The 26,208-nt window shown below is 40.1% G+C and overlaps 1 protein-coding gene across 1 annotated transcript in view; it reads right to left on the reverse strand.

Moving 5' to 3' along the window:
- The window catches only part of IRAK3 (interleukin 1 receptor associated kinase 3), a 50,372-nt gene that overhangs the window by 13,190 nt on the left and 10,974 nt on the right, over window positions 1-26,208 (reverse strand). The window contains exons 2-8 of the mRNA XM_060165497.1: window positions 20,834-21,016; window positions 15,746-15,810; window positions 14,857-14,911; window positions 13,504-13,655; window positions 9,521-9,585; window positions 5,721-5,835; window positions 4,930-5,048 (exon numbers count right to left, since the gene is read on the reverse strand). Coding sequence (XP_060021480.1) covers window positions 4,930-5,048; window positions 5,721-5,835; window positions 9,521-9,585; window positions 13,504-13,655; window positions 14,857-14,911; window positions 15,746-15,810; window positions 20,834-21,016 — 754 coding nt within the window. The remainder of the gene's footprint in view (window positions 1-4,929; window positions 5,049-5,720; window positions 5,836-9,520; window positions 9,586-13,503; window positions 13,656-14,856; window positions 14,912-15,745; window positions 15,811-20,833; window positions 21,017-26,208) is intronic.

The raw sequence follows: 26,208 nt of genomic DNA on the forward strand, positions 1-26,208 counted from the left end.
CCCAAGTGCAGAAAAGAAAAGAAAGGTTTTCCATTTCTCACTTCAACAAAAACAGGGCCCTGACTTACTCACAGAAAAGGTCACTGTTTTAACACATACTGAGATGCCCTTTTTGGAGCCAATTATCAGGGCTGTGCCATAAAATGACATCTCTTCAAGAAGCTGCCTTTCCTCGCAAAGAATTAGAAAATTAATATGACAAAGGCCGAATAGTAGGGATTTCAGACGTCCCTGAAAGCACAAGGCTGTACACAGTGGGACCAAGAATCGGGGAGGCCCAAGTTTAGAATGGAGTAAAGGATTCATTTAAAAGAGATTCAGCAAGAGGGAAGAGATATGGGAACATATGTATATGTATAACTGATTCACTTTGTTATAAAGCAGAAACTAACACACCGTTGTAAAGCAATTATAACCCAATAAAGATGTTAAAAATATAAAAATAAAAGAGATTCAGGAGGGTGATCTAGGTCAGCCAATTCACGTTTGGTCAAGACTGCAGGGGACTGAATGTCATTACCATCTGACAGATGTTCAGTGCCCTGAATGAAATGAGCTGTTCTCATTCCAGTTTCTAGAGAACAGGTGTGCACATCACCAAAGGAAGGGGGAAAGGCTACTGTTATAGTTGGCACTAATTAACACCTTTGCCGGCAGGCTCAGCAGAAAGGCCAAGAGTGCAGTGACTGTGGAGGGGGCTGAATTGCTCTGGAACAGACGGGGACACACTGATGAACCCTTGTGAAACCACAATTCTCAAATCAATGCCCAGAGCCCCAGAATTCCACACCTTGACACATGACTGGGTGGGTGTAATCTATAGATGGTTATGTTTGAGCCCTTGAACCCTCTGGAAAACCCAGAAAGGCAACAATCCGCAGCAGCCCCTTCACCAACAAAAAATAAAATAAAATACACTGCTAGCTTCACTTCCAGCTCAATCCTGCCTCTTCCATGAAATTCTACCTTTCTCTGATCAGATCTCTTTTGCTACTCGTATCAATATTACCTGCTGAGCACTCTGTGTTATTTAATTGATTTTATAGCTCAGCACATCCAGACAAACACCTGGGATACTGGCTGGAAAGATATAGCCTCCTTTTAAATTGTGAGACCACCTAAGAGACTTCAGAACCTTTCTGTTCCCACCTATACCCCAGAGAGAAGAAGCCTCAGAGCCCCTTGTAAGAGCTTAGCTTATCAAACCCAGGTCCTCAGCCTAGGAAGTGTTCAAAGCTCCATCCAACCCTCTCCCCACAATTTTCCTTATTTTTCTCCAGTCTTATCTTTCATTATTCTCCAATTTCATCCTTTCCTCTCCAATCAACCAACTTGTCTTTTTTTTTTTTTAAGTGTTTATTTATTTATTTATTTGGCTGTGCCGGGTCTTAGTTGCGGCATGCGGGATCTTTAGTTGTGGCACGTGGGATCTAGTTCCCTGACCAGGGATCAAACCCAGGTCCCCTGCATTGGGAGTGCGGAGTCTTGGCCACTGGACCACCAGGGAAGTCCCTCAACTAACTTGTCTTGATTTAATTATACACCCAGCATTTCTTTACTCTGTTCCCTTGAATAAATTATGCCTCCACCAGGAATATTCTCTTCTCTTCTTTCAACCAATCCACTGACAATGACCATCTCCTCAAAGATTTGGCTTGGAACTACCTAATTAGAATTAGCCTTCTCAGACCAACCACACACTAGGCATATATAGTGTCACACTACATATTTTCTGTGTTTTCACTATCGATCTGATCACCAGGTTGAAGCTTCCAGGTCAAGACTATGATCGTCAATGTCTTCCCCCCACTGTGGTCTAAGACAATGCTCTGCACACAGCAGATGTCCCATAAATATTTGTGAACTAAAATGAATGTGATTTGCAAAATGTTCAATAAACATGTGCTAACACAGAAAAGATTTTTATTAAAAGAGAACTTAGTTTGTAGGTCCACTTTTCAAACGCAATAAATTGATGACAGAGGTAAGGGCTATGGACTGAATATTTGTGTCCCCCCTAAATTCCTATGTTGAAATCCTAACCCTCAATGTGACGGTATTAGGAGGTGGGGCCTTTGGGAGGTGATTAGGTCATAACGGCTCCCCTCATGAATGGGATTAGTGCCCTCATAAAAGAGACCCCAGAGAGACCCCTCACACCTTCCACCAGAGAAAAGACGGCCATCTGTGAGCTCTCACGGGACACACAGTCGGCCAGGGCCATGATCTTGGATTTCCCAGCCTCCAGAACTATGAGAAATAAACGTGTACTGTGTATAAGCCACTCAAGTTACAGTATTTCTGTTAGAGCAGCCCAAACGGACCAAGACAATAAGTAAAAGGGTGATAAGTAAAAAGGCTGACCGGCCAGAATATCTCTTAGCCTCCGCCTCTGCTACTCCTACCGCTTCTTGACCATTGTAACAGGAGCCACCATTTAGTGAGTGCATCCTCTTTGCCAAGCAGCAGATAGACTTTCTGCCATTTAACCCTAAGGGGTAGAAGCTATTATTCTCTTATTAGCACTTTGCAGAGGAAAAAACCTGAGGCGTAGAGGAGTCAAGCAGTTGGCTCAGAATCGCATTTTAAAGCCAGCTTCTTAAACCAGAGCTCTCTGATTTAAACAATTGTGGATACTGAACTAAGAGGACAGGATGGCAAGAAGGTGGAGAGGAAAGTACAAGAAAAAGAAAATCATTTGGTCACATTTTGCAGCGCGCCATGCAGCCGACTTCCTCCCTAACTGTGGCGGCTGCAGTGGTGTGGCCCCATCCTTCCTTCCCGATCCAGGGAGGCACTCGGTCCCCAACAGGGAGGCGTGGCTGCTGAGGGCTCCCAGCTGAGCCCCAACCTGGGAATTGCTAGTGGGAGAAGGGAGCTGCCTCACCCCAATACAGCCCCACTCAGGGATGGCTGGATGCAGGGATGCCAAAACCCAAGCACCTTGCCTCATCTGGGGATAGTTTCTAAGGGCCACCCCAACTTCAGCAGTCCCCGTGGCATCTGCCGAGGCCTCTACTTCCATATCCCAGCTCAGCTTCTCCAACCGCCCGATTCTGTCTTCCTCCTCCTTCCCTTACTTTTGTTATTCCGGAGAGCATTCTCAAAAAATTCCCCTGCAGGCAAATCTCTGCCTCTGAGCCTACTTCCTGGGAACTTGCCTGAAGACACTTGCCAATCACGAGGAAGCAGAAATGAGGGTCACAGCCTGTGCTCTGACCTAAAAGCAGGAGAGCCGTGCTGGAGGGGCACATGCAAATCTCCCTGCCCAGTGTCAGCTGTGGGAAAGCCTTGTGACTCAGGCAGAGCCGGGATCCTGATGTTCCCTTTGCTCTGGTCGGTGGCCTTCCCTGTCCCCCTCTCCCATCAAGTACGAGGACCTCCACACTGTCTCCCTTCTCATCCCTCTTTCCTATCAAGCTCTGCTTTCAGGAAAGGAGGTAATGAATCAGTCACACAAAAGGAAAATGTTTAAAATTAATGGATTACTTCATGGGAGTAAAAATAAGTTCAGGGCTTCCCTGGTGGCGCAGTGGTTGAGAGTCCGCCTGCCGATGCAGGGGACACGGGTTCGTGCCCCGGTCCGGGAAGATCCCACATGCCGCGGAGCGGCTGGGCCCATGAGCCATGGCCACTGAGCATGCGCGTCCGGAGCCTGTGCTCCGCAATGGGAGAGGCCGCAACAGTGAGAGGCCCGCGTACCAAAAAAAAAAAAAAAAAAAAGTTCAAGCCACTTTAAACCAAAGAAAGAATATGTATAGCAAAATTCCAGGTATTTATTTATCTATCTACCCAGTTAGAACATATATTTAAGCACCTACAGTGCTGAGCTGGCTGAGAGCTGAGTGGAAGAGGGAGGTTCCACTAGGTGGAACCTAGGGGTTGGTTCCACGGACCGCTGAAACTTTCACTGTCCATCTCTGTCCCAGGCCCCATGAGGGCGCACAAATTTTACACTGATTCCACGGGCAGTTGATGAACTGCCACACTGCGACAGGAGCAGATTGCCTAGGGGTTGTGTCCCCTCCACCCTACCCCCACCACTCCCCCAGGACGAAACAAAATCTAGAGTCCTTTTATACGAAATTCACTTCACCAGAAAAACAAAGTAAGCAATCAGTTCCTCTTGGGTTCAACTTGAAGGCGCACTTAAAGCTTTTCCCAAGATACTAGGTGATGGTTCACAAGAGGCAGAGCCTTTTAAATTCAGTCTCCTCTGCTATTCAGCAAAGGTGTATTTACCTACTTTGAGACAGGTTCATGATGAAGGGCACACAGGAAAAATGCACAGCGGGGTGGGGGTGCGGTGGGGGGGGTTGCTACAGGATATACTCTGTCTGAATGATTCTTTACGTCTGCTGAAGAAGAAAGAAGACGGAAGATGTCGCTTCTAATTTTCTCACGTGTCTCAAAAATGAACACTGGGATTGCCGCTCAGCTTGTCACAGGTGAGTACCTACAGCTAGGAGGCAGCGGGCTCAGTGGCATGGCAGGAGGCTGGAGACTCAAGGAGGAAGAATTTAAATTGCCGATCACTACTGTTATCTTGTGAGGAGTCCCTGTATAAGCCACTTAACCTTTCCTGAGACCTCAGTTTCTTTTTTTAAAAAAGTGAGATGAATACAGGTTCATTTCACAGTGTGCTGTGCGGTATAATTAATAAAATACACAAAACTGTCTATCCTACACTGTTCATTAATAATTCCCAAAGATAATACAAACTCTCCGATTGGCAATATAAGTGCAGCCTTTAAAAGTGGGTAGACATGTTTTCATTAAAAGGTAAGATTTTAAATACTTCAATGAGATTTCTTAACACATACACACACACACCAGGGAAACTATAGACAGAAAATAGGGTGAAGTCCGACTCATCCATGATGATGAAAGGGGGCTTCAGCTGTAACCTACAGCTCTGGGATAATTTACCTTGATATACTGCCACAGATGACGGAGCACGGTTCCGTGTTGTGCAAGTACTGAACGGCTTTGGTTGTTCCTATTAATATACTGATTCGAATGTGCCAAGAGAGTGGGGCTGTGTCACCCTGAAAAGACAACAGTAGTTGGTTTGGTTGTATTTTCTGAGTTAAAAACCAATAAACGCTAATGAGGAGGTGGCGAGAGGGGGTAAATGAACACTGTAGTTTACCATAACCGATTTTTAATTCAAAATAGGTTTTCCTCTACTACCAACGCTGGTTCTAGGCCCCTTTATAGGCAATGGAAATACTCAATAATTTCAATGTTATCTTAATTGAAGTATGGCTAATAAGATGTTTAAGAGTTCATTAAACAAGATTTTAAAATTATTGTGGCACAATAGTGTGGGTAACTGAAAATAGTCCGTTTTTATTCTCATCTTAATTGAAATTTAACCAATTTGGAATCAGTTTTTAAAACTTATCTTTCAGAAACATCACAAAAGAGAAACCATGGCATTTATTCAACCTCGTTCCTTCTCTTTAAGGTGTCTATCACTTTTATGTCTATCCTTTGTACTGAATCGTACTTTGCGTAAAGTTATGCAAATAAAAATTATCTGAGAAATAAGGGTAGTTGATGTAAACTCATTTGAGACGTGGTATCAATGAGGAGTAAGGACCCAGCAACTCTTCTGGCCACCAGGTTGCACAACACACAATAGCTCAAGTATTTCAGCAGCTGCCTCAGGGCTTTAGAGGGTCAGAGTATCAGGCAGAGTAATAGATATAACTTACTACACACTGTAATCTGTCAAAAAGTGATCCATTTCTCATATACGGATAAACCAGGCAAAACTTCTCACTCTCTGTAAAATATGCAGCCAACTCCAATATGTTTGGATGTTGGAACCTTGAAACAAAAGATTTTTTAAATCCATCAAACTGTTTATTCAAATAGGAAATGAATAACACTGTTAGGGGGATGGTAGGGTGGGTTGGGGAATAGGTATAAAGCAGAATATAAATTTGGCCAAGAGAGAAGGAATTTCAATGGACACATGATACAGATTTGCCTTCCAAATTGGTCTAAAGCGTTCTGACAGATATTAGCCAATATCCAAATATAAGACAGACATCTTAAGAAAGTAAAGAGTTCTTAAGATTTGGGGTTTGGGGAACTTTACAACAAATAGAAAACAATATTTGATATTAACTTATTTTTATCAACATGAAACCCAATATAACTTATTTATTAAAGATAATACAAGTGAAATTATCCATTTCATTGCTTCAGGTATACATGTGTAACTAAAATCACCAAAATAGAAGAGTTCGGAAGACTGTTTTCATTCATCCATTTACTGAATGCTACCATGTCAAGTGCTGTACTAGGCCCCAGTCACACAGTTAAGAGACATCCAGTGCCTTCAGAAAGCTTGTAGTGTTACCTGAAACCCATGTGACTAGTAAAGTTTGATGTTGAAAAACACATCACTGATTTTTAAATCCCAGAATTCTGTGTCAGTATTGTATACATTTTTCAGGTTCTTTTTAAAAAAAACTCTATTTCTTGAGGGCATGTGTCATCACTGTGAAAACCAATGGAACCCAGTAACAGCTATGAAATATAAAACATGTGAAATTCACCACACATACTGTGAACTCAGCTCAATTCAACAATTATTTATGGAACACCTTCTATGTCTTAGGCATGCCTGGTGATATTAAAATAAATAAAGCTGTTTTTCCATAAATGGTGTTATATATAAAATCCTATTATAGGGCTTCCCTGGTGGTGCAGTGGTTGAGAGTATGCCTGCCGATGCAGGGGACACGGGTTCCGGGAGGATCCCACATGCCGTGGAGCGGCTGGGCCCGTGAGCCATGGCCGCTGAGCCTGAGCGTCTGGAGCCTGTGCTCCGCAATGGGAGAGGCCACAGCAGTGAGAGGCCCACGTACCGCAAAAAAAAAAAAAAAAAAAAAATCCTATTACACATTTCTTCAGTAGCAAAACTTACCTATAAAACACACGTGTGTGTGTGCATGTGTGTCTGTGTGTGTGTGTGTGTATATATATATATATATATATATATATATATATACCTCCCTTCTGAGTCCCTCTATTCCTTCTTCCTCAAGAAAGGCAATGTGTGGGTGTGTGTAAGTATACATACATAAACACATAATACAATCCCTTAAGTAGTTCCCTTAATATTAAACAAAAAAACCTCATCCTCAGGTCTCAGCTTAGACGTTACTTTTTCCAAGACACCTACTCTGCCGCCCACCCGCCTCCCCAAATTAGCATTTCCTCCTCCCTCAGTGCTCTGTACTTGCTTGTCTTATTATTTAACTTACTGAAATTGCCTGTTTGCCTGTGCACTTCTCCCCTAAACCCACTCCAGACAGTATGTTCTAAGAGGAGAAGCCTGCCTCTGACCTATTTACTAGCAAATGTCTGAGAAGAGGGAGATTGAGTATGATTCAGGAAATAAACTGGATCTTGTTAAAAAAAAAAAAAAAAGTACGCTCTGCCTCAGTTTCCTCATCTGCAAAATGGGCATAGTAGTAGGACTCACCTCACAGGACTGTTGTGAGGATTAAAGAATTAATACATGTGAAGTACTTGGTATAAGGCCTAAAACTAAAGAAATATTAGCAATATAAATGATAATGATGGCACACCAGGAATATTCAATGTCATAGTTGTTAATTCTCCCTAAAGTAATACATAAATGCCTCAGCAGAATAAATCCAAATGGATCAGATATACAAATGTAAAAAATGAAAATATAAAAGTACTTGGAAAAAATGGCATAATTCTTTTATAACCTCTCAGTGGGGAAGGCCTTTTAAACTATAATATAAAACCCAGACTCCATAAGAGAAAGTATAGATTAAATTCAACTACATGAAAACTGTTTCCACATGGCCCAAACTAGAATAAGCAAAGACAAATGAAAATGTGGTAAAAAATTATTTGTATCTTGTAACATAAAAATAGGGCTAATTTTCTCTAATATATAAAATGCTCTTACAAACCATTAAGAAAAAACCCAACAGCCTAATAAAAAAAAAGGGCAAAAAACATTAACAGATATTTCATGGAAAAGGAAATACATCTCAATATATGAAAAGATTCATTCATCATAGAAAAAGAAATTTAAACTACACTGAGAAACCATTTCCACTTAGCACATCAGAAAAAACTAAAAGAATAAACACTATGTTATCAAGAATATGGGGAACCAGGCACTCTAACATATGACTGGTATAAGTGTAAATTCGAACAGCTTCTACTGGAGGACAATGTGGTAACATGTAACACATACAACCATTTGACCCTATAATTTTATTTATGTGAAGCTTTCTTAGTTTTCTAAGCGATATTAAAACTTAGATAAGTTTTCTAACAGGTCTGAAATAACATATATAAAAGGTTTCTTGTTGTAGCATTTTTTTTTAAGTGAAAGATTAGGAGAAATCTAAACATCCATCAGTAGGAAAACGGTTGACTACATTACAGCACGGCACACAGTGGAATACTAAAATAAGCAAAGTGAACAACGTATGCATGCTACCTCTTGTGTGAGAAGAGGAAAGTAAGAAAACAAAATACATATATGCTTGCACATAAAATATCTCTGAAAAGATATACAGGAAACTGACAACGCTGTTGCCTTTGGGAAAATCAGCTGGGTGGCTGGATGAGAATAGTGGAAGAAAATCTCTTGGCTTTTTTGGAATTTTGCCCTTTTGGAATTTTGGAATTTTGCCCTTTTGGCATTTTGAAGTGTCTGAACTTATTATTTATTCATAAGCAAAGAAATAAAGTTTAAATATAAAAACCTTATTACAACTTTGGTTTTAGTTTTTTGTTGACTAAATGATATATTAAGTGTTTATACTTAGCCTCTAACATTTTGATTTCTGGTCCTGGGTATAAACGGAGAAGGATTTAGGATAATACCTCTCTCCCCCCAATTCATGTATTGGTTTAGAAAACATCTGAAAAGAACATTTTCTGTTTGTAAAGGGTGATGACTGAACTCTATAGGGTTAGGGGCCTTCAGTGAGACAGGTTGCACAGCTGCAGATATGAATATATATGAAAATGAAGTCATTTTAGTTTGTCTCCAAGGATTTTCAAGTTCATGAATGAATTCCCAGAAAATAATGTGCACATCGAAAGCACTTGATTTCTTTGCCTAAAACTCTCTTCCAGAAGAGGTCTATATTGATGAAACAGTTTCTTGACTGGAATGTCTCTAAGAAAGGGGGGAAATGGTAAAATATATACAATTCTAAAGTTCTAAGAATTAGTTTACATTCAGTCATGTTAGTCACACATGATTTAACCCATTTCCTTGTGACGGTTGCTTGTTAAAATATGTTCAAGTGAATTATGTAAATGGTCTATTTTAAAATGTATTCCAAGGAATATACTAAAGCAGATGTCAAAATTTTACCCGATGTTCTAACATCCAACCCACATTTATTAAATGCCAACCATGCCAAGCTCTGTGCTGTAGAATCAAAGATGAACAGAGATGAAAACCAGGCACAAGTGGAGAAATCCAAAGCAATATACTCACAGCAGTAAAACTTCAAGCTCAGATAAAAAGCTCTTCCATTGTTTCTTACATTGCATTGTTTTCCCCTAAATATCATACAGAAACACAAGAAAAAAAATAAGGAAAGGATCTCTCTATTTCTGGGATTCTTACCTAGGGTCTATAGTCTCCCTGAAATTAGATACTTTATGGCATAAATGCATATGAACATTTTTCTGGGGAGAGGATCCTTAGCTTGCATCAGACTTTCAAAAATCCATTAACCCCAAAACAGATTGAGAACCACTGCTTTTGAATTAGAAGTTTTTCATGAAATGTATCATACTGCTCTATTTTATATTCAAATCCTTTCACCATATTTTGTACACATTTATATGAATTCAAAAATATGTATTCAAAGAAAATCCCATAACAGAAACTCCCCGCTTGATCTCAAAGAATCCTGGTTGTGATAGTTGTATTCTGATTAGAATTGATTTCAATAATTTGGCATTTATGACTTGGGTCATTTGGCTGTTGGTTCAAGTTTACCTTTGTACTAATTTTGAAAAAATGGGCCCACTAGGAAAATGAAACATATAACTCCTTACTTCAAAGAAGATTCAGAAGCTAGCAGAGTGCCTGACATAATTATTCATAATAAATTAATGAATTCAATAATATGGTATGGAGCACCTCCACTGTTCTCGATGGCTTCATACACCTGACATCGTTGCGTGTCTCTGAATCGCAAATTCCTAACTTCTACCATGAAAGGGTTAAAGTAAGTGTGCTCCAGTTATCGTCTGCAAATTGCTAGACAGGGCAGAGTTCTTTTTTGTTTTCTTTCTTAATATTTATTTATTTTTTGGCTGCACTGGGTCTTCGTTGCTGTGCATGGGCTTTCTCTAGTTGCTGCGAGCAGGGGCTACTCTCCGTTGTGGTGCGCGGGCTTCTCATTGCAGTGGCTTCTCTTGTTGCGGAGCACGGGCTCTAGAGCGCAGGCTCAGTAGTTGTAGTGCACGGGCTTAGCTGCTCCACGGCGTGTGGGATCTTCCTGGACCAGCGGTCGAACCCGTGTCCCCTGCATTGGCAGGTGGATTCTTAACCACTGCACCACCAGGGAAGTCCCATGGCAGAGTTTTTAGAGCTCTCTGTCCTCAGGAACAAAGGGAGAGAAATCCAACAGGAATCCTGGAAACTATTTTCCAAGTTAACCCAAGAAGTCAGAAACAATAAACTAGTCTAACAAATCATTTGCAAGGACCACATTATGAGAATTTACATTTTAAAAAACCACTGCCCTGGGAGCGAGTGGACTGGGTGTCAGGCCCACCTCTAACACTCATTATTTGTGACTTATTGTCACCAAACCTCCCTGGGGTCCTCGTTTTCTTAATCTGAAAAAGTGAAGGGGTTAGTTTTTGTGTTCATGCTACCCTAGCACTCTTGCTGCTCAAAGTCTGTTCTGTGCTTCTCTGGGAGCTGGTGGGAAATGCTGAGTCTCAGGTCCCTACCCAAATGTGCTGAATCAGAATCTGCACTGTAAGATCCCCAGGTGAGCTGGATGCACTAATCTAACACACCTAAGTACAGTTCCCAGCCTCAGTCCCTCTAAGAAAGGTTACCGAAATTAAGGTCTCAATGTTACAAAACTACATTTCTAGTAAAAAATGTTCTGTGGCTAAGGCTTCATTAAATTATCTCATTTTTCCTGATATGTATGTGTGTGTAGGAGTTTGTACAATCTCTAGGTCTTGGGTAACTTTGGTACCTCCTGCCTTTTTACTAATACTGAATAGCAACTAAATTCATGAAAACAGCCTATGTGCTTCATTCAATTCACCTAACAAACATTTATTGAGCAACTACTATAGGCCAGGCTCTGTAATACAGCACTGGGATACAAAGATAAATAAAAGCTCCTTAAAGAAAACCATCCAGTCCACTGGGAGAGGCAGATGCAGAAATCAATACTATGAGACAGTGGTATTTTCCTGCGACTGTACAGAGGAGGGTCACCAAAACCATCCTGGAGGGGTCGGAAGCAGTCAAGGAAATGATCATTGTCTTCGGGACAAAAAGGGCAAAGACATCCCATTCTGAAGCCAGACCCCTGGAAAGAATACTCCCAAGAGGGAGTGTGAGTTGGTGGCAGCTGCGGAGAGAAGAGGAAAGTAGACGCATGGAGTCTTTGGGGAGGTGGCCCTGGGGCTCAACCAGAAGAGAATGTACAAATGGGGCCAGGGACACACGGGCCCCAAGAAGCAGCCTTCAGTTAGGACACCTCTAGAGTAACCACATTCTTCTTGGTGAATGGTTATAACAATAGATTGTTTCATTTCTTCATTAGACATTCATCTTCTCAGGAATCTTGAGATGTCTATACAGAATTAGTGGGGCAAATGCAGTTTGAGGAAATGGACAAATTGGGTTCATAATTTTTTTAAAGAGGCCCTGTAATCTAAGCTGCAAAACTGGAACCACCTCAGATCCCTCCTTCTCCCCTATTTCCCCAGCCCTAACAGATCACCAGATTTGCTCCATTTCACCTCATCTTTCAGACATAGTACCCTCCCTTGCCATCCCCACTGCCTCTGCCCTGGCTTAGAGTGGTTACCAACACAGGTCACACATCTGAACCACCGGGGGACGCCTACCACCACCACTACTCTGACCCAACCAGATGCTGCAGAGCTCAGTTTTGAAAACGCTTCCTGGGTGATTCTAATATTAAACTGGAGAATACAGGTTTCAGCCCTATCCACTTCAGTTTACACATCTGAAATATCCCTCTGCCAGGTCTTTCTACCTCTAGTCTAATTCCTGCCATCTTTCCTCCAGTGCCCCTGCCAACTTCCAGTCCATCATCTGGCCGGTAATCAAAGTGATACTTCAAAACACAAATCTCGTCCTTTCACTCTCCTACTTAGAAACCATCCATGGACTTCACCTATCTTTCCAGTATCACCTGATGCCACTACGTTCCCACCCTCTCACACTAAACTCTACTCCACCAAACGAACTGGTCTTTGTGAGTAAGACACAGGCTTTCATGCATGTGCCTCTAGGCCTGGGCACCTGCTATCTCTTCCATCTAGAAAGTACTTCCCTCGCTGCCTGGTAAATTCTCCTTATCCTTCAAAATCCACTTGAAAGGTCACTGCCTTTCACCCACTTTTCCATTTGTTTACTGAAGAAATGTTTACTGCGTGCTTACTCTGTGCCAGCCCCTCCCCTGCCTATCTTCTATGTGCTCCCATGACCTTTGGGGCAAATCTCTGCTAAAGTGCTTATCACACTGCAATTTAATCTGTTCTTTACCTGTTTTCCCCATAAGGCTGGGAACTCTTGGAGAATGTAACTATGCTTTATTCATCTCCACCCAACACGCAGCCCGTAAAAGAAGTTTAGTAAATGTTTATTGGCTGTGGACCAACAATGAAGAACAGCTCTCTGGGTATGCGTGTGCAGACCTACCTCCTCCTGACTCCTGCGTCGGACCCCAATAGCCTTTCTGCTTCCCTGGCTCTACTCAGCTGTATTCTAACCTCCTGCTCCGATCATTGCCGTGCTGCTCCTACCAAAGCCCCCGCTTTCCCCCGCTCCTGAACTGCGATTGAAGACGATTCATAAAGTAGCACCGAATATCAGTCTGTGGCTTAGCCCGTGAAGCTGCATGGAGAGGGCGCTGCCCATCCTAGAAAGCCAGGAAACCTGGAGCAGACCAGCACAATCCGACCATCTTAAGCAAAGTCCCAATGGTCCTAACTACGCTTTTCAGAAGTCTTTCTCAGGCCATACCTCTGGGGAGGGGAAGGATTTAACTTCCACATTCCTGCAAGACAGGCATTCATTTCTCAGTCATTTCTCCAGTCACCAGAGGTCATATATCTTATTTCCATTTATGAAATTTTATTTTCAAGTATACCTCCTTTCAATGTTGATGAAAAATGACACATTTTAATGTGAAATATGAGCCAGTAAATGGAATGGATATCCTGTGATAGTAATTCTTTCCATACCTGTTTAAATAATTTAATGGCATATGTTCGGTTTTGGATTTCCACTCTGTATACCTCAAAAATTTCCCCTTCTCCGATTAAAAAGTCTTTGTGGAAATTTCTGGTTCCTTCTATGACGTTGTGAAAGCTGATGGAGGATTTAAACAATATTCCTTAGGAAGGAAAGTAGGGAGAAGATAAGTTACTTTTTCTCTTTTTAAGAATCAACCATCATTATAAAGAACCAAGACTTCCCTACTAGAAACAAATCAGGGCCCAGTGAAAAGTCAACAGAGAAAGGCCCAGGAGCAAAAACTGAAGCCCACCATGTGCTCTCTGTACATTTACTTGGGCCTGGCTCCCACCATCCCACAGAGCCAATGGCTTTTTAGATATTCAAACAAAAGCACTGTGATTCTATCACCTTTCCAAAGAGATCAGCCAGACAACTTAGTTGGGGAAACTTTTCCAAGACTGTTTCCCTGTCATTAAATCAACAGATTGCTGTTGACCCACTATGAACCTAAAACCAGTAAAAAAAAAAAATTATAGAAGTAGAAATTTTGATATGACTAAATAATATTCTCTAAGCATGACTGGGAGAAACGTTTTTCATAAGCCAAATCCTCTAAATGGCTAACTAACTTGCTCAGAGTAAAGCAGAGATTGGGAGGAAACATTTCAAAGGTAATCAAATACAAAGGGAAAAGCCTGGCTAAATGCTTCAGAGACCAATTTTGGCTATATTTACACACTTAGTCTGTTTGATTTAAACCTTTTTTGCTAAACATTAAAGGACCACAACCTTATCTAACTATTCTAATTCTCTTTTGAACCAAAGAAGCATCGGATCTAGTGGCAAAGATTAGGCTAGGCAGCCTTAAATAGCCACTAAAGTTTATCAGAATGATTCCCAGATAGAAGTAAATTATTCGCCCTGCTGATAAAGTAGGAAAGTTGGTGTGGAAAATAACTGATTTTCATAGTGACCTTCAGCACTGCTCTACAACCACCTCTAAAGATTTCTCTATAAGTGCTATGAAAATTTCTAAAACTGTATAAAACCCAACATAATTTTTAAATGTCTTCCTATGACACATAAAAATAGCAAATGTCATGAAATTCTCCTGAGACCACAATTATGCTCTTTACTGGCCAATGAATTTTTAATATAACAATAATGTACCACCTATCAGAACTATGTGTCAGTCAAAATTGAGAATATTTTGATATCTATGAAAAATTTATCCTGAATCTGCATATTAATGAATAGTTATTATGTTTATTGGATCTTTCTAAATTTCACTTAAAAGAATTCATGAATTCACTTAAAGGAAAACATGATTTAAAGAAAAGTTGTTTTGTTTTTCTTACCTTTTTCATTATGTTCAGGAATAAGAACATTATCCGCTGTGACACTAGCTGTTTCCTAGGAGAAGAAATACATATTAAAGTATAATTCAATTTCATAAAGTCTAGAAAGAACAGAACCCCAACAGAAATCCAAAGCTCCCCCTGGGACTGTACAGTGCAACGGGGTGGAATCTAATTTAGAAGAAAGCTAGTAGAATGCAAAGTTATTCTATTTTATTCAGTAGTATTCACTGTTATATATATTCCATACCAACGGTAAAAACTCAAGTATCAAAGTCATAATTATAGTCAATTTTTTTTTTTTTTTTTTGCGGTACACGGGCCTCTCACTGTTGTGGCCTCTCCCGCTGTGGAGCACAGGCTCCGGACACGCAGGCTCAGCGGCCATGGCTCACAGGCCCAGCCGCTCCGCGGCATGTGGGATCTTCCCGGACCAGGCCACAAACCCGCGTCCCCTGCATCGGCAGGCGGACTCCCAACCACCGCACCACCAGGGAAGCCCTATAGTCAATTTTAAATGACTTCTATTGCTGTAAAAATGATCACCGCTAATTTGCTTTAATAAAAACTAACAGTAACATGCAAAACACTAGAACAGGAAAACTAAAAGCTGAGTTAAGACAAATGCGTAACTTACAGTACTCTTAAAAGTTCTAAGACTCATCTCTGACAGATCACTGAGAGGACAAAGCTCTTAACTCTTCAAACATTTACAAATCTCCAATTTCCTGAATCCCCAAATAAATGAACAAGAATGAGAGCTAAAGCTCTCCAGAATTTAAAAAGTACCTGCAAATACAGCATTTTTCTGCCTGATAACTTCATTCCTTACACTCAATTATATATGCAACAGGGTTCAAGGGTCATTCCCCATGCGCACACACTGTACCTTGGATAACATGATCGGAAATCCTTTTCCCTGATGACTCTGCTCTGAAGGATTCAAGGCTGCCCCTGAAAGAGAAATAAGGGAATATAGATACAAAAAATGTTATGTTCTTAACAAACTTTTTTTTCTTTTTTACACTGTGAAAATAAATACCTTGCTAGTAAGGTTCATTTCTAAAGCTCAGTTTCATTCCCATTGAATGGTTTCAAATTTCCATATGTGAAAGAGCTTTCTAATGATCAAATATACAAACATACCTTTGTTCACTTAAAACATGAGCACCTATCTTTTTTTCTTGTTTGTTCGTTTGTATTTTTGTTTTTTTAATTTTTGGCTGTGAGTCGCGGCACGTGGGATCTTAGTTGCCTGACCAGGGATCAAACCCGTGCCCCCTGCAGTGGAAGCTCGGAGTCTTAACCACTGGACCGCTAGGGAAGTCCATGAGCACCTATCTTAAATTATTGTTAGACATCATTAAAAATATTGAAGTATGAAGGAGAGAACTGACAGGAAAAAAGCAATGTTGTTATCAGTTTTTGGTATATGTATTTAAATTTTTTACGATTATGGGATTATACCTCTCTCGGTTAGTTCACTTTTTATCCCATCTTGTGCCATAAGGTATTAGAGGGGTGAGTGAGTGTGAGAGTGTGTGTGTGTGTGTGTGTGCGCGCGTGTGCGCACGTGCACAATCAATCACAAATGCCCACAAATGCTGCCCAATTGAAGACTATTACTTCTGTCTGAACTAAGGAAGTCTATGTAGCTTCCTACAAAAAATTAAAACTCTGCAATATTTTGCTGTTACTTCTGACATTTTGATTCAGACTTCAGAAGTTTTATTTCATCTTCTAGTTTTTCTTAAATTGTATTCTAATGTTTCCTAGATTATTTTGCTTAGAAGACTAGCAACAAAATACAATCAATTAATAATAAGCCTCCTTGAACAAAACTATAAATCAATTAGACCAAACAGACATCTATAGAACATTCCATCCAAAACAGAAGAATATACTCATACTTTGCAAGTGTACGTTGAACATTCTCTGGAACAGATCACATGTTAGGTAATAAAATGAGCCTCAATAAATTTGGAAGGATGAAATCATACAAAGCATATTCTCTGACTACATGGAATTAAAGTAGAAATCAAGGGCTTCCCTGGTGGCACAGTGGTTAAGAATCTGCCTGCCAATGCAGGTGACACGGGTTCAAGCCCTCGTCTGGGAGGATCCCACATGCCATGGAGCAACTAAGCCCGTGTGCCACAACTACTGAGCCTGTGCTCTAGAGCCCGTGAGCCACAACTATTGAGCCCACGTGCCACAACTACTGAGCCCACGCACCTAGAGCCCCTGCTTTGCAACAAGAGAAGCCACTGCAGTGAGAAGCCTGCGCACCGCAATGAAGAGTAGCCCCCACTCACTGCAACTACAGAAAGCCCGTGTGCAGCAATGAAGACCCAATGCAGCCAAAAATAAATAAAAATAAATACATTTTTTAAAAGTGCAAAAAAAAAAGTAGAAATCAATAACAAAAGGAAATTTTTTTTTGGAAATTGACAAATACATGAAAATTAAACACCAAACTCATAAATAACCAATGAGTCAAAGAAGAAATCACAAGGGAAATTAGAAAATACTTTGTGATGGATGAAAACAAAAACACAACATGCCAAAACGTATGGCATGCAGCAAAAGCAGCGCTTAAAGAGAAATTTATTGCTGTTAATGTCCACCTTTAAAAAGAAGAAAAATATCAAATAAATAGCCTAAACTTTTGCCTTGAGGAACTAAAAAAGAAGAAACAACTAAACCACAGGAAGCAGAAGGAAGGAAGAATTAAGACTGGAGTGGAAATAAATGAAATAGAAGAACAGAATAGAAAAACAGAAGAGAAATATCAATGAAACTGAAGCTGGTTCTTTGAAAATATAAACAAAGTTGACAATCTTTTAGTTAGACTGACCAAGAAAGAAAGAAGACTCAAAATTACTAAAATTAAGAACAAAAGACATAACTACTGACCTTACAGAAATAAAAAGAATTATAAGGGAATACTGTGAACAACTATTTGTCAAAAAACTAGATAAATGACATGGACAGATTCCTAGAAAGACACAAACTACCAAAACTAATTCAAGAAGAAATAAACACCCTGAATGGGTCTGTAACAAGGGAAGAGATTTAATTAATATTTTAAGACTTCCCATAAAGAAAAGCCCAGGCCCAAGTGGCTTCACAGGTAAATTTTACCAAACATTTAAAGAAGATTTAAGACCAGTTCTTCACACATTCTTCCAAAATAGAAGAGGAGGAAACAACTCCCAAATCTTTCTTTGAGGCCAATATTGTCCTAATATCAATGCCACACAAAATAGCACAAGAAAACTACAGACCTATATCCCTTATGAATATAGATGCAAAAATCCTCACCAAAATACTAAATCCAGAAACATATAACAAAGATGAGGTACCATGACCAAGTGGGATTCATCCCAGGAATCCAAGGTTAGCTTAATATCTGAATATATACCACATTAATAAAATGAACAAACTCATAAAATCCAATAATCTATCATGATGAAGCTCTAGGGAGAGAAAAAAAATGCCTTAATTTGGTAAAGGGCATCTGTGAAAAACTTACAGTGAACATCATACATAATGGTGAAAGACTGAATGTTTTCTCCTTAGATCAGGAACAAGAAAAGAATGTGTTGGTCTTGCCACTTCTATTCAACATTATACTAGAGGTTCCAGCGAGGGCAATTAGGCAAGAAATAGCAAACATCCTGAATAAGGTATTGTTGTGTAGAACAAAATTTGAAGTTTGGGGGCTGCAAGGGCACTAAAAGCCATTGTCCTTTTGCTGCACATAAAAAGAGAGACAATACTTCACTGTCATATAAAATGGGAGATTCAGAATGGCTTGGCTAAGGTGATTAAGGTGAAACCATCCCACCAAATGGAACAATTTTAAGGAAAGCTAGGCAAAAACAGATTATTTAGATAAGTGATAACTCTGTTCATGGTAGCAACAAAGAAAGACTAAATCTTTATGCATTTCAATTAGGAGCTCCAACTCCTGACTTCAGTGAGCTGCTCTCATAGAAAACACCTGTGCAGCAGGTTACATTTAAATGTTTCCAATGAATCATCGTGTGGCTGCTTTCAACGAGCTATACAATTAATGTTTTTAAGATCATAATTCAAAGCATTAATTCAACAAACTGCAAATAAATAATGCTATTTTCCTTAGCAAAGGATTCAGAACAAAGCACTAACCTCCTTTTCATCTCAGATGTATCTATCTCCTGGTATTAGGGCAGTAATTGATTGCCTTTCCACAAATCAACTAATCCCACATTGTAAAAATTAAATTAATTTCCCATGTGCAACAGACTAGGAGTCAACCAAGGATGTGGAATTTTTGTCCATATAATTCCCTGCTGCATAAATAAACAACATAGAGTGTGAAAAGACACCCTGAAATCTATTCCAGAACACTGAAGTATAAAATATACCCGTGCCCTATCAAATTGGTGTGAGTTTATACTGTGAACAACAAGTCACGTGGGTGGTTTCAGTAGCTGGAAAAGGCTCAGATAATGAAAAGGCATTACATTTACAGCTCCCAGAGACTCACTGCATTTCACCTGATCAGTCAGCTTCAGAGTGAAACATTCTGCTGTATAAAACTAAGTGAAGGGACTTCCCTGGTGGTCTAGTGGGTAAGACTCTGCACTCCCAATGCAGGGGGCCGGGGTTCGATCCCTGGTTGGGGAACTAGATCCTGCATACATGCTGCAACTATGAGCTCGCATGCCGCAAGTAAGAGTTCACATGCCACAACTAAGAGTCCGAATGCTGCAACTAAGAAGTCCACATGCTACAACTAAAGAGCCACATGCTGCCGTGAAGAACTCACGTGCTGCAACTAAGACCCGGAGTGGCCAAAATAAATAAATAAATAAACATTAAGAAAAAAAAACCTAAGTGAAGAAATAGTGTGCAACAGAAAAAAGGGATTAGCCAAGTTATACAGATAATATCATGGTGGAAGCCTATTGGGAACTGTCTAATACCTTATTAATGTGAAAAACCTATAAAATAAGTCATTCTGAAGCTACAGTTTTCTGGTACAAACCTCTTGGGATTTCTTCTTGTGTGTGCAAAGCTTCTTTAGGTGATGAGGCAGTGGCTTGAGTGGACAAAATATATTATCAAAGAGCATGTGTGTAAATACACAGAACTAAAAATATGCCTGGATGAAATAGCCAAAGAATAAGCCTGCTGATTTAAAGGAGTTTCCAACCTAAGAGCCCTGAATCTATAACATAAGACCCAAGATCACTCAAGATCATTCTTGTTGAAGTCAATGAATCTAAAGTGGAATAAACAGAACAGGTGACATTGGGAGATTATTTTACTGACAAAGAGTGAACAGAGAAAACTTCATGAGCTTTATTTATCAGGTTACTATAAATGTAACGCATGACACAGCATCAGAAAGAGAAGACAAAGAGAGGGAAGAATCAAGCCACTGTGAAACGGACAGTAAACAGGTTAGAAGTTAGAAAGCCATGGCATGAAAACAGCAGTGAAGACAATAGAGAAATCCCAGGGTTATTTTGGAGGTATCATCTGCACTAAAATACGGGGGGGAAACCCAATTATTTTTAACTTCTAATCACACGGTAAAACAAATTATAGCATTATTTGTATTTTACTCATATTGTGGTTCTGGTCATGTTTATGACTCAGAGAGTCAGAGTTTTGGACAGAGAGCTGATTCTCTTAACTAAGTGAGAATGAAACATTTTAAGAAGCGTAGCTTGTAAATAAATATTTTTTAAAAACCAAACTATAAAGTGGTAGAAGGGAATGTGTTGTATAAGTTAGGCAATAAGAAAAGAAAGTGTCAGACACAAAAGTGTGAAGCTGCAAACCCCGCTTCAGATAAAAGTCACAGGTAAGGAATCACTGACACACAGCATGACCAGTCAATGTCTTAGATAAAATACAATATTTACAAGTTACAATTCATATAAAATTGAGTAAGAGCCGTATCGTTAGAATCAATGCTTACCATAAGTTGCAATTAAATGGATAGCTCGATGATGCCCCATCTCCTGGAGAATCTGTAAAAGGTCACCAATAGTCTTGTTTTTCTGTGCCCAGGACCAAAGTAATTCTCTTGTTCCACTTTTACCCTGGTCTACATATTTTTCAATGTGACGAACATCCAGCCAGCTGCTTGAAAGTCGCTCCGCTGTGGAAATTGTAATAGGAAGAACCAAAGAATAGTTTACTTCTATTGGAATCCCTGTTTCTTTGTGTGTACCTTATATGTTCTGTTGCATTTTATTTATATTTTTATTTTGAACTAATTTTAGCATGTATTTCTCACCCAACTTCCCCTAATGTTAACATCTTACGTAACCATGGTACAAAGATCAGACCCAGAGATTACTAAACTGAAGACCTTATTCTAATTTCACCTGTTTTTCTACTGATGTCTTTTTTCTGTTCTAAGAGCCTATCCAGTTTCTCACATTGCAATTACTTGTTCCTTCTCCTTAATCTCCACTAATCTAATGTTCCTCAGTTTTTCCTTATCTTTAAGGACAGTGAAATGCTGTTGTATCCTTCTCGGTGCATAATATCAAGAGGTTCATGATGTCCATGTCTTATCACTGGTGATGTTAACCTTGATCCCTTGGTTAAGGTGATGTCTGCAGGTTTCTCCACTATAAAATTATTATTAATTATTTTTAACTAATAACTATGTTGGGGGAGATACTCTGAGACTATGGAAGCAACCTTCTTCTCAGATTTTGCCTAAAAATATCTGCATCTATCTATGGTTCTTGTTTATCATAATTATTACTGTGGGGTTTGCTTAATGGTATTTTTCAATTTTCCCTTTTTCCTTCTATGTTCGTTAACTCCAATTCTTCTGTAAAAAAGTATTATCTCTTCTTCCCCATTTATTTAGGTAATTAATTTATTTATATCAGTGTGGACTCATGGATATTTATTTTACTCTACAGGTTAAAATCCAATAGTATCATTATTTATTTTGTTGCTAAAATTGCTCCAGCTTTGTCCATTCAGGCTGCTCCTGCATTCTTTTGACAAGCCCTACCATTTTGGGAACACTTTCTTATTGTTCTGGCTTTACAAGATGCTCTAGGCTCATTTTGTATTCCCCCTGCCCCAGCCCTTGATATAATTACTTTTCCAAGGAGTCCTGATTCCTTTTATTGGATAATGGTGTTTAAAAAGCAAGAACTTAGATGTTAGATGTGCTCACTGCTGCCAGGTCTTTCAAGCAGACAGAGGTGGGAAATATATGTATGTGCTCTCACCCATGCATCTGTATTTCTGTCTGTACACAAGTTAAAAACCATGATTTTTAACATGTGGCACATTTTAGACCTTTCTCACTTATATAACTTCATTCTCACACAGTGAGAAACTTTGCTCTCATTATCCACAATATATTTGCTTGTTTGTTCAGTTCTACTACGTACATAAAGTACTTTCAGAATGGCTAACCTGTAGCCCTGTGAGGAACACATTAACTAATCAAATTACAGCATTTGTGCACACTTGTCTTTGTCCTCAGGCTAAGGATATTCTGGGAAGAGCCTGTTTTCCAAGGTTACTTAGGTTAGTTCTTTTCTCTCTCATTCTCTTCAGTGTGGTTACTCACTGATAATATAGTTAGGTTCATTTGTTGAAGCTTATATGAAACGCTGTTTAAAATTTTTGTTCTACGTAAAATAGATAGCTAGTGGGAAGCAGCCGCATAGCACAGGGAGATCAGCTCAGTGCTTTGTGACCACCTAGAGGGGTGGGATAGGGAGGGTGGGAAGGAGGGAGATGCAAGAGATATGGGGACATACGTATATGTATAACTGATTCACTTTGTTATAAAGCAGAAACTAACACACCATTGTAAAGCAATTATACTACAATAAGGATGTTAAAAAAATTTTTTTTTGTTCTAGACTGTCTTTGCTGAACATTTTTGAGCAATTAAAAGTTATTATCTGGGTAGGGTCAGGGAAATGTTCTACTGGGATAACAGGATTTTAATTACTCGAAAACAGTGTATATGACTTATTTAGGGTCCTTTAAATACCTTAAAGCTGTACTGGAAGTATATGACTTTTTAAACAATTTTTATTGGAGTATAGTTGATTTGGCACCCTGAGATAATAGGATTCTTCAGGTAAGATATTACACGGCCTTTCTGCATAACTCCCAAATTTTAAAGTGTATTTTAAGGCAAAGGAGGAAGAAAGCAAGCAGATGACAGATGGAAAGAATAGCTTTCTTGTCCCTGGGACAGTACTCCCGGATTAGGCCAGCCATCCTGAGTACTGAAATTAGCAATGTGTTTTAGGGCTGGTGATGGTGATGGCAGCATCCCCTCATACCTTTATCCTCCAGAGTCTTAAAATTTCAGGCAGCCAGATACAGATCTATAGATAAAATCCAACTGTCACCTGAGAGTGGTTGTGGGGACCTGCAACACATCACTGTCACTGGTTGTGGGAATCGGCCCCTCTCCCTCTACCACACACAAATATGGAAGCTGACCTCCAAGAGGAATCAAGGTAACCTCATGGAAGGGCTCACTTTGCCAACAATGATGTTCTCCAAAGGCTGATGTCCTTTTATAAGACAAACAGGTTCTCAGCTCTGAGAAGAGCAATAAGCCCTAGGGAACTATCTTTTGTTCAGTCTGTTTCAGACTCCACAGGTTTTAAAAATTTCTTAAGGAACTACTACACCAGTTACAGTCTTTGAACAAAGATATCAGAAAGGCAAATGTCTTCTGTTTAATATGGCAGCCCTTGCCCCCATATTTTCAGTCCTACAAGGGTTTGCTGGACTATTCAATTTCCTTCAGTTTTATGTTCCTGCTGAGACTGTAAGTAAATCCTAAAAGCTGAAAGGGATCACAATATGATACCATTATTGCCCCTATTTCGGAGCAAAAAACTGGACTTGGTAGACATTGTTAGTACCCACCAATATTTCTAGTCCTCTACCCCATCAGAGAGGATGATATTTTCTTGCTCTAGGTTGGTTACACCTACGTGTCTCTTCCAGCCAGAAACGCTGAAGAGCTAGGGTGCAGTTCACCAGGCTCCCATCCCTGTCACAGCAATGGTAGAAGCACATGTCAAGATGGAGGTGCCCCAAGATGCTGGACCACCACATGGAGATCAGCTGCCCTGGACTCTCAGTGCTCTTCCCATGAGTCAAAAGTAAGTTTCTGTTATGCTAACCACTGAGATTTAGTGGTGGGTTTTTTTTTCGTTTTGTTTTTTACTGCAGTATAACTTAGTCTAACCTAATACATACAAAGTTTTTTATCTTGAATGTTTTATTTTTAAAATATTTATTTATTTATTTATTTATTTTGGGCCGTGTTGGGTCTTCACTGCTGTGCGTGGGCTTTCTATAGCTGCAGCGAGCGGGGGCTACTCTTCGTTGCGGTGCGCAGGATTCTTATTGCGGTAGCTTCTCTTGTTAGGGAGCACAGGCTCTAGAGCACAGGCTTCAGCGGTTGTGACACGCGGGCTCAGTAGTTGTGGCTCGTGGGCTCTAGAGTGCAGGCTCAGTAGTCGTGGCGCACGGGCTTAGTTGCTCCGTGGCATGTGGGATCTTCCTGGACCAGGGCTTGAACCCGTGTCCCCTGCATTGGCAGGTGGATTCTTAACCACTGCGCCACCAGGGAAGTCAGAGTATTTTGTTATTTCAGTCACATCTTATACCCGAAAAGAGTGAAAGGAAGTGGCTGCTCTGGTAAGTACATGTGAAACAAGGGAAGATAAAGTTGAAACATTCAATCTGAATGCCTGCTTAGGCTGTAGGGGGAAAACAGTTACTACAAAATATATGATATCATTCATTAAGTTGGAACGTTTTTGCCCTTCTTCCATATTTTAAGTTCTGGCAAGAATACCTTCCTTTTACATCTCTTTGTAGAGATGATGTCTCATGAAGAGGCAAGGACTGTCCAAATGCCAATATGTTTTAGATAGAGTAGCACTGAAAAAAAAACAGAAGGGAACCTTCAAAGCAAATATAGCTGGCACAACACGCTAACTCTATTTTAAAGTATTTTTGGATGATGTCATCTGCCTATTTGGTTGAGGCACATTTTTATGAACCCTTTAACTCTTTCTAAAAGCTCTTGGAGGAAATACTGTATATCAGTGTAATTCAAACGTTTGTTGAGCATCTACCGTGTGCAACAGTGCAGTAACTGCACATAGCACGTGTGAGTGGAGCACGAAGAAGGGTCCCTAACTAAAGATGGGGCATCATGGAAGGCTTCCTAGAGGGGTGGTTTCTGGAGCCTGAGCCAAGTTTAAAACTATGAGTATTTCTAAAGAGAGGCCAATTCTTAAGAAATAACTGGATAGGGTATACTACCCTGGGGAGAAAAAAAAATCACTCGAGTTACGATTAGAAAACAAGACAAAAGAATGAACTCTGAGCCCCACAGACTATGCTGACTTCTAATGAGAAAAGTCACCAGTCCAGACATCACCGTGGCCCCCTGGATATATGCAGGAACACGGGGGTTTAGTGGCGGATCTATCACCAACCTATAGAACAACTCCAGACAAGTCACAGCCTCACTGAGCAATCTCAAGCTTCTCATCAGTTAATGTCCTTCGACAAACAGTCCCTCCTAAAACAGACACTAAATTTAGTTGCCCTTTGCTGGCCTGCTGATTACATAAGCACTGACTTTAAAACACCTCCAGTCTTTAAAACACTTCCCAGTCTCCAAATGAACGTCCCAATAAGGGAATGCTAAATATCAAATTTCAGCAAAGGGAAAATTTGGATTTCTACTTTGTTAGTAAATCAACTGGCTAACATTTATAGAGGCATAATGTACCATATAAATTAACAATTTATGTAACACACAGCAGGACTTTTTTTTCCCCTTATTAAAACAGTTTTCTTTCCACTTTGACTCTGTGAGATAAGACATGCATGTAATTTAACAGGGGTGAAGAAAGAAGAAGTCCGTGTGGGCTACCACAGCCCGGGAAGGAGCATGAGGTAGTGGGACATCAGCTGACTCTGCAACAGCAGGGGGCTGGGGCAAGGTTTCAGTCAGATGAAGGAAGAGGGAAGAGCCTGTCAGATGGAGAGTTGCTCCAGAAATGAAGAAAAGGGCATGAGGGGTCAAAGAAGAGACCACTATGCTTAGAGCAGAGGGTTCAACTTAAAGAAAAGGTGAACAAGCTCCATGAAGTCTCCGTGTTACCTGCATAGGAATGTGCTCAGCACATAGCAGACGTTCCATATGTATCTGCTGAATGACAGACAGAGGCCCTGAGTGTCAGTGTAACTTAAAATTTTTCCCTGAAAGTAAACGGGGCCAATCTAAGATTTCTGAGGAGGTGATGCAAAGATGGAAGC

The sequence above is a fragment of the Lagenorhynchus albirostris genome, chromosome 11, assembly GCF_949774975.1.
Source record: "Lagenorhynchus albirostris chromosome 11, mLagAlb1.1, whole genome shotgun sequence".
Taxonomy (NCBI): Eukaryota; Metazoa; Chordata; class Mammalia; order Artiodactyla; family Delphinidae; genus Lagenorhynchus; species Lagenorhynchus albirostris.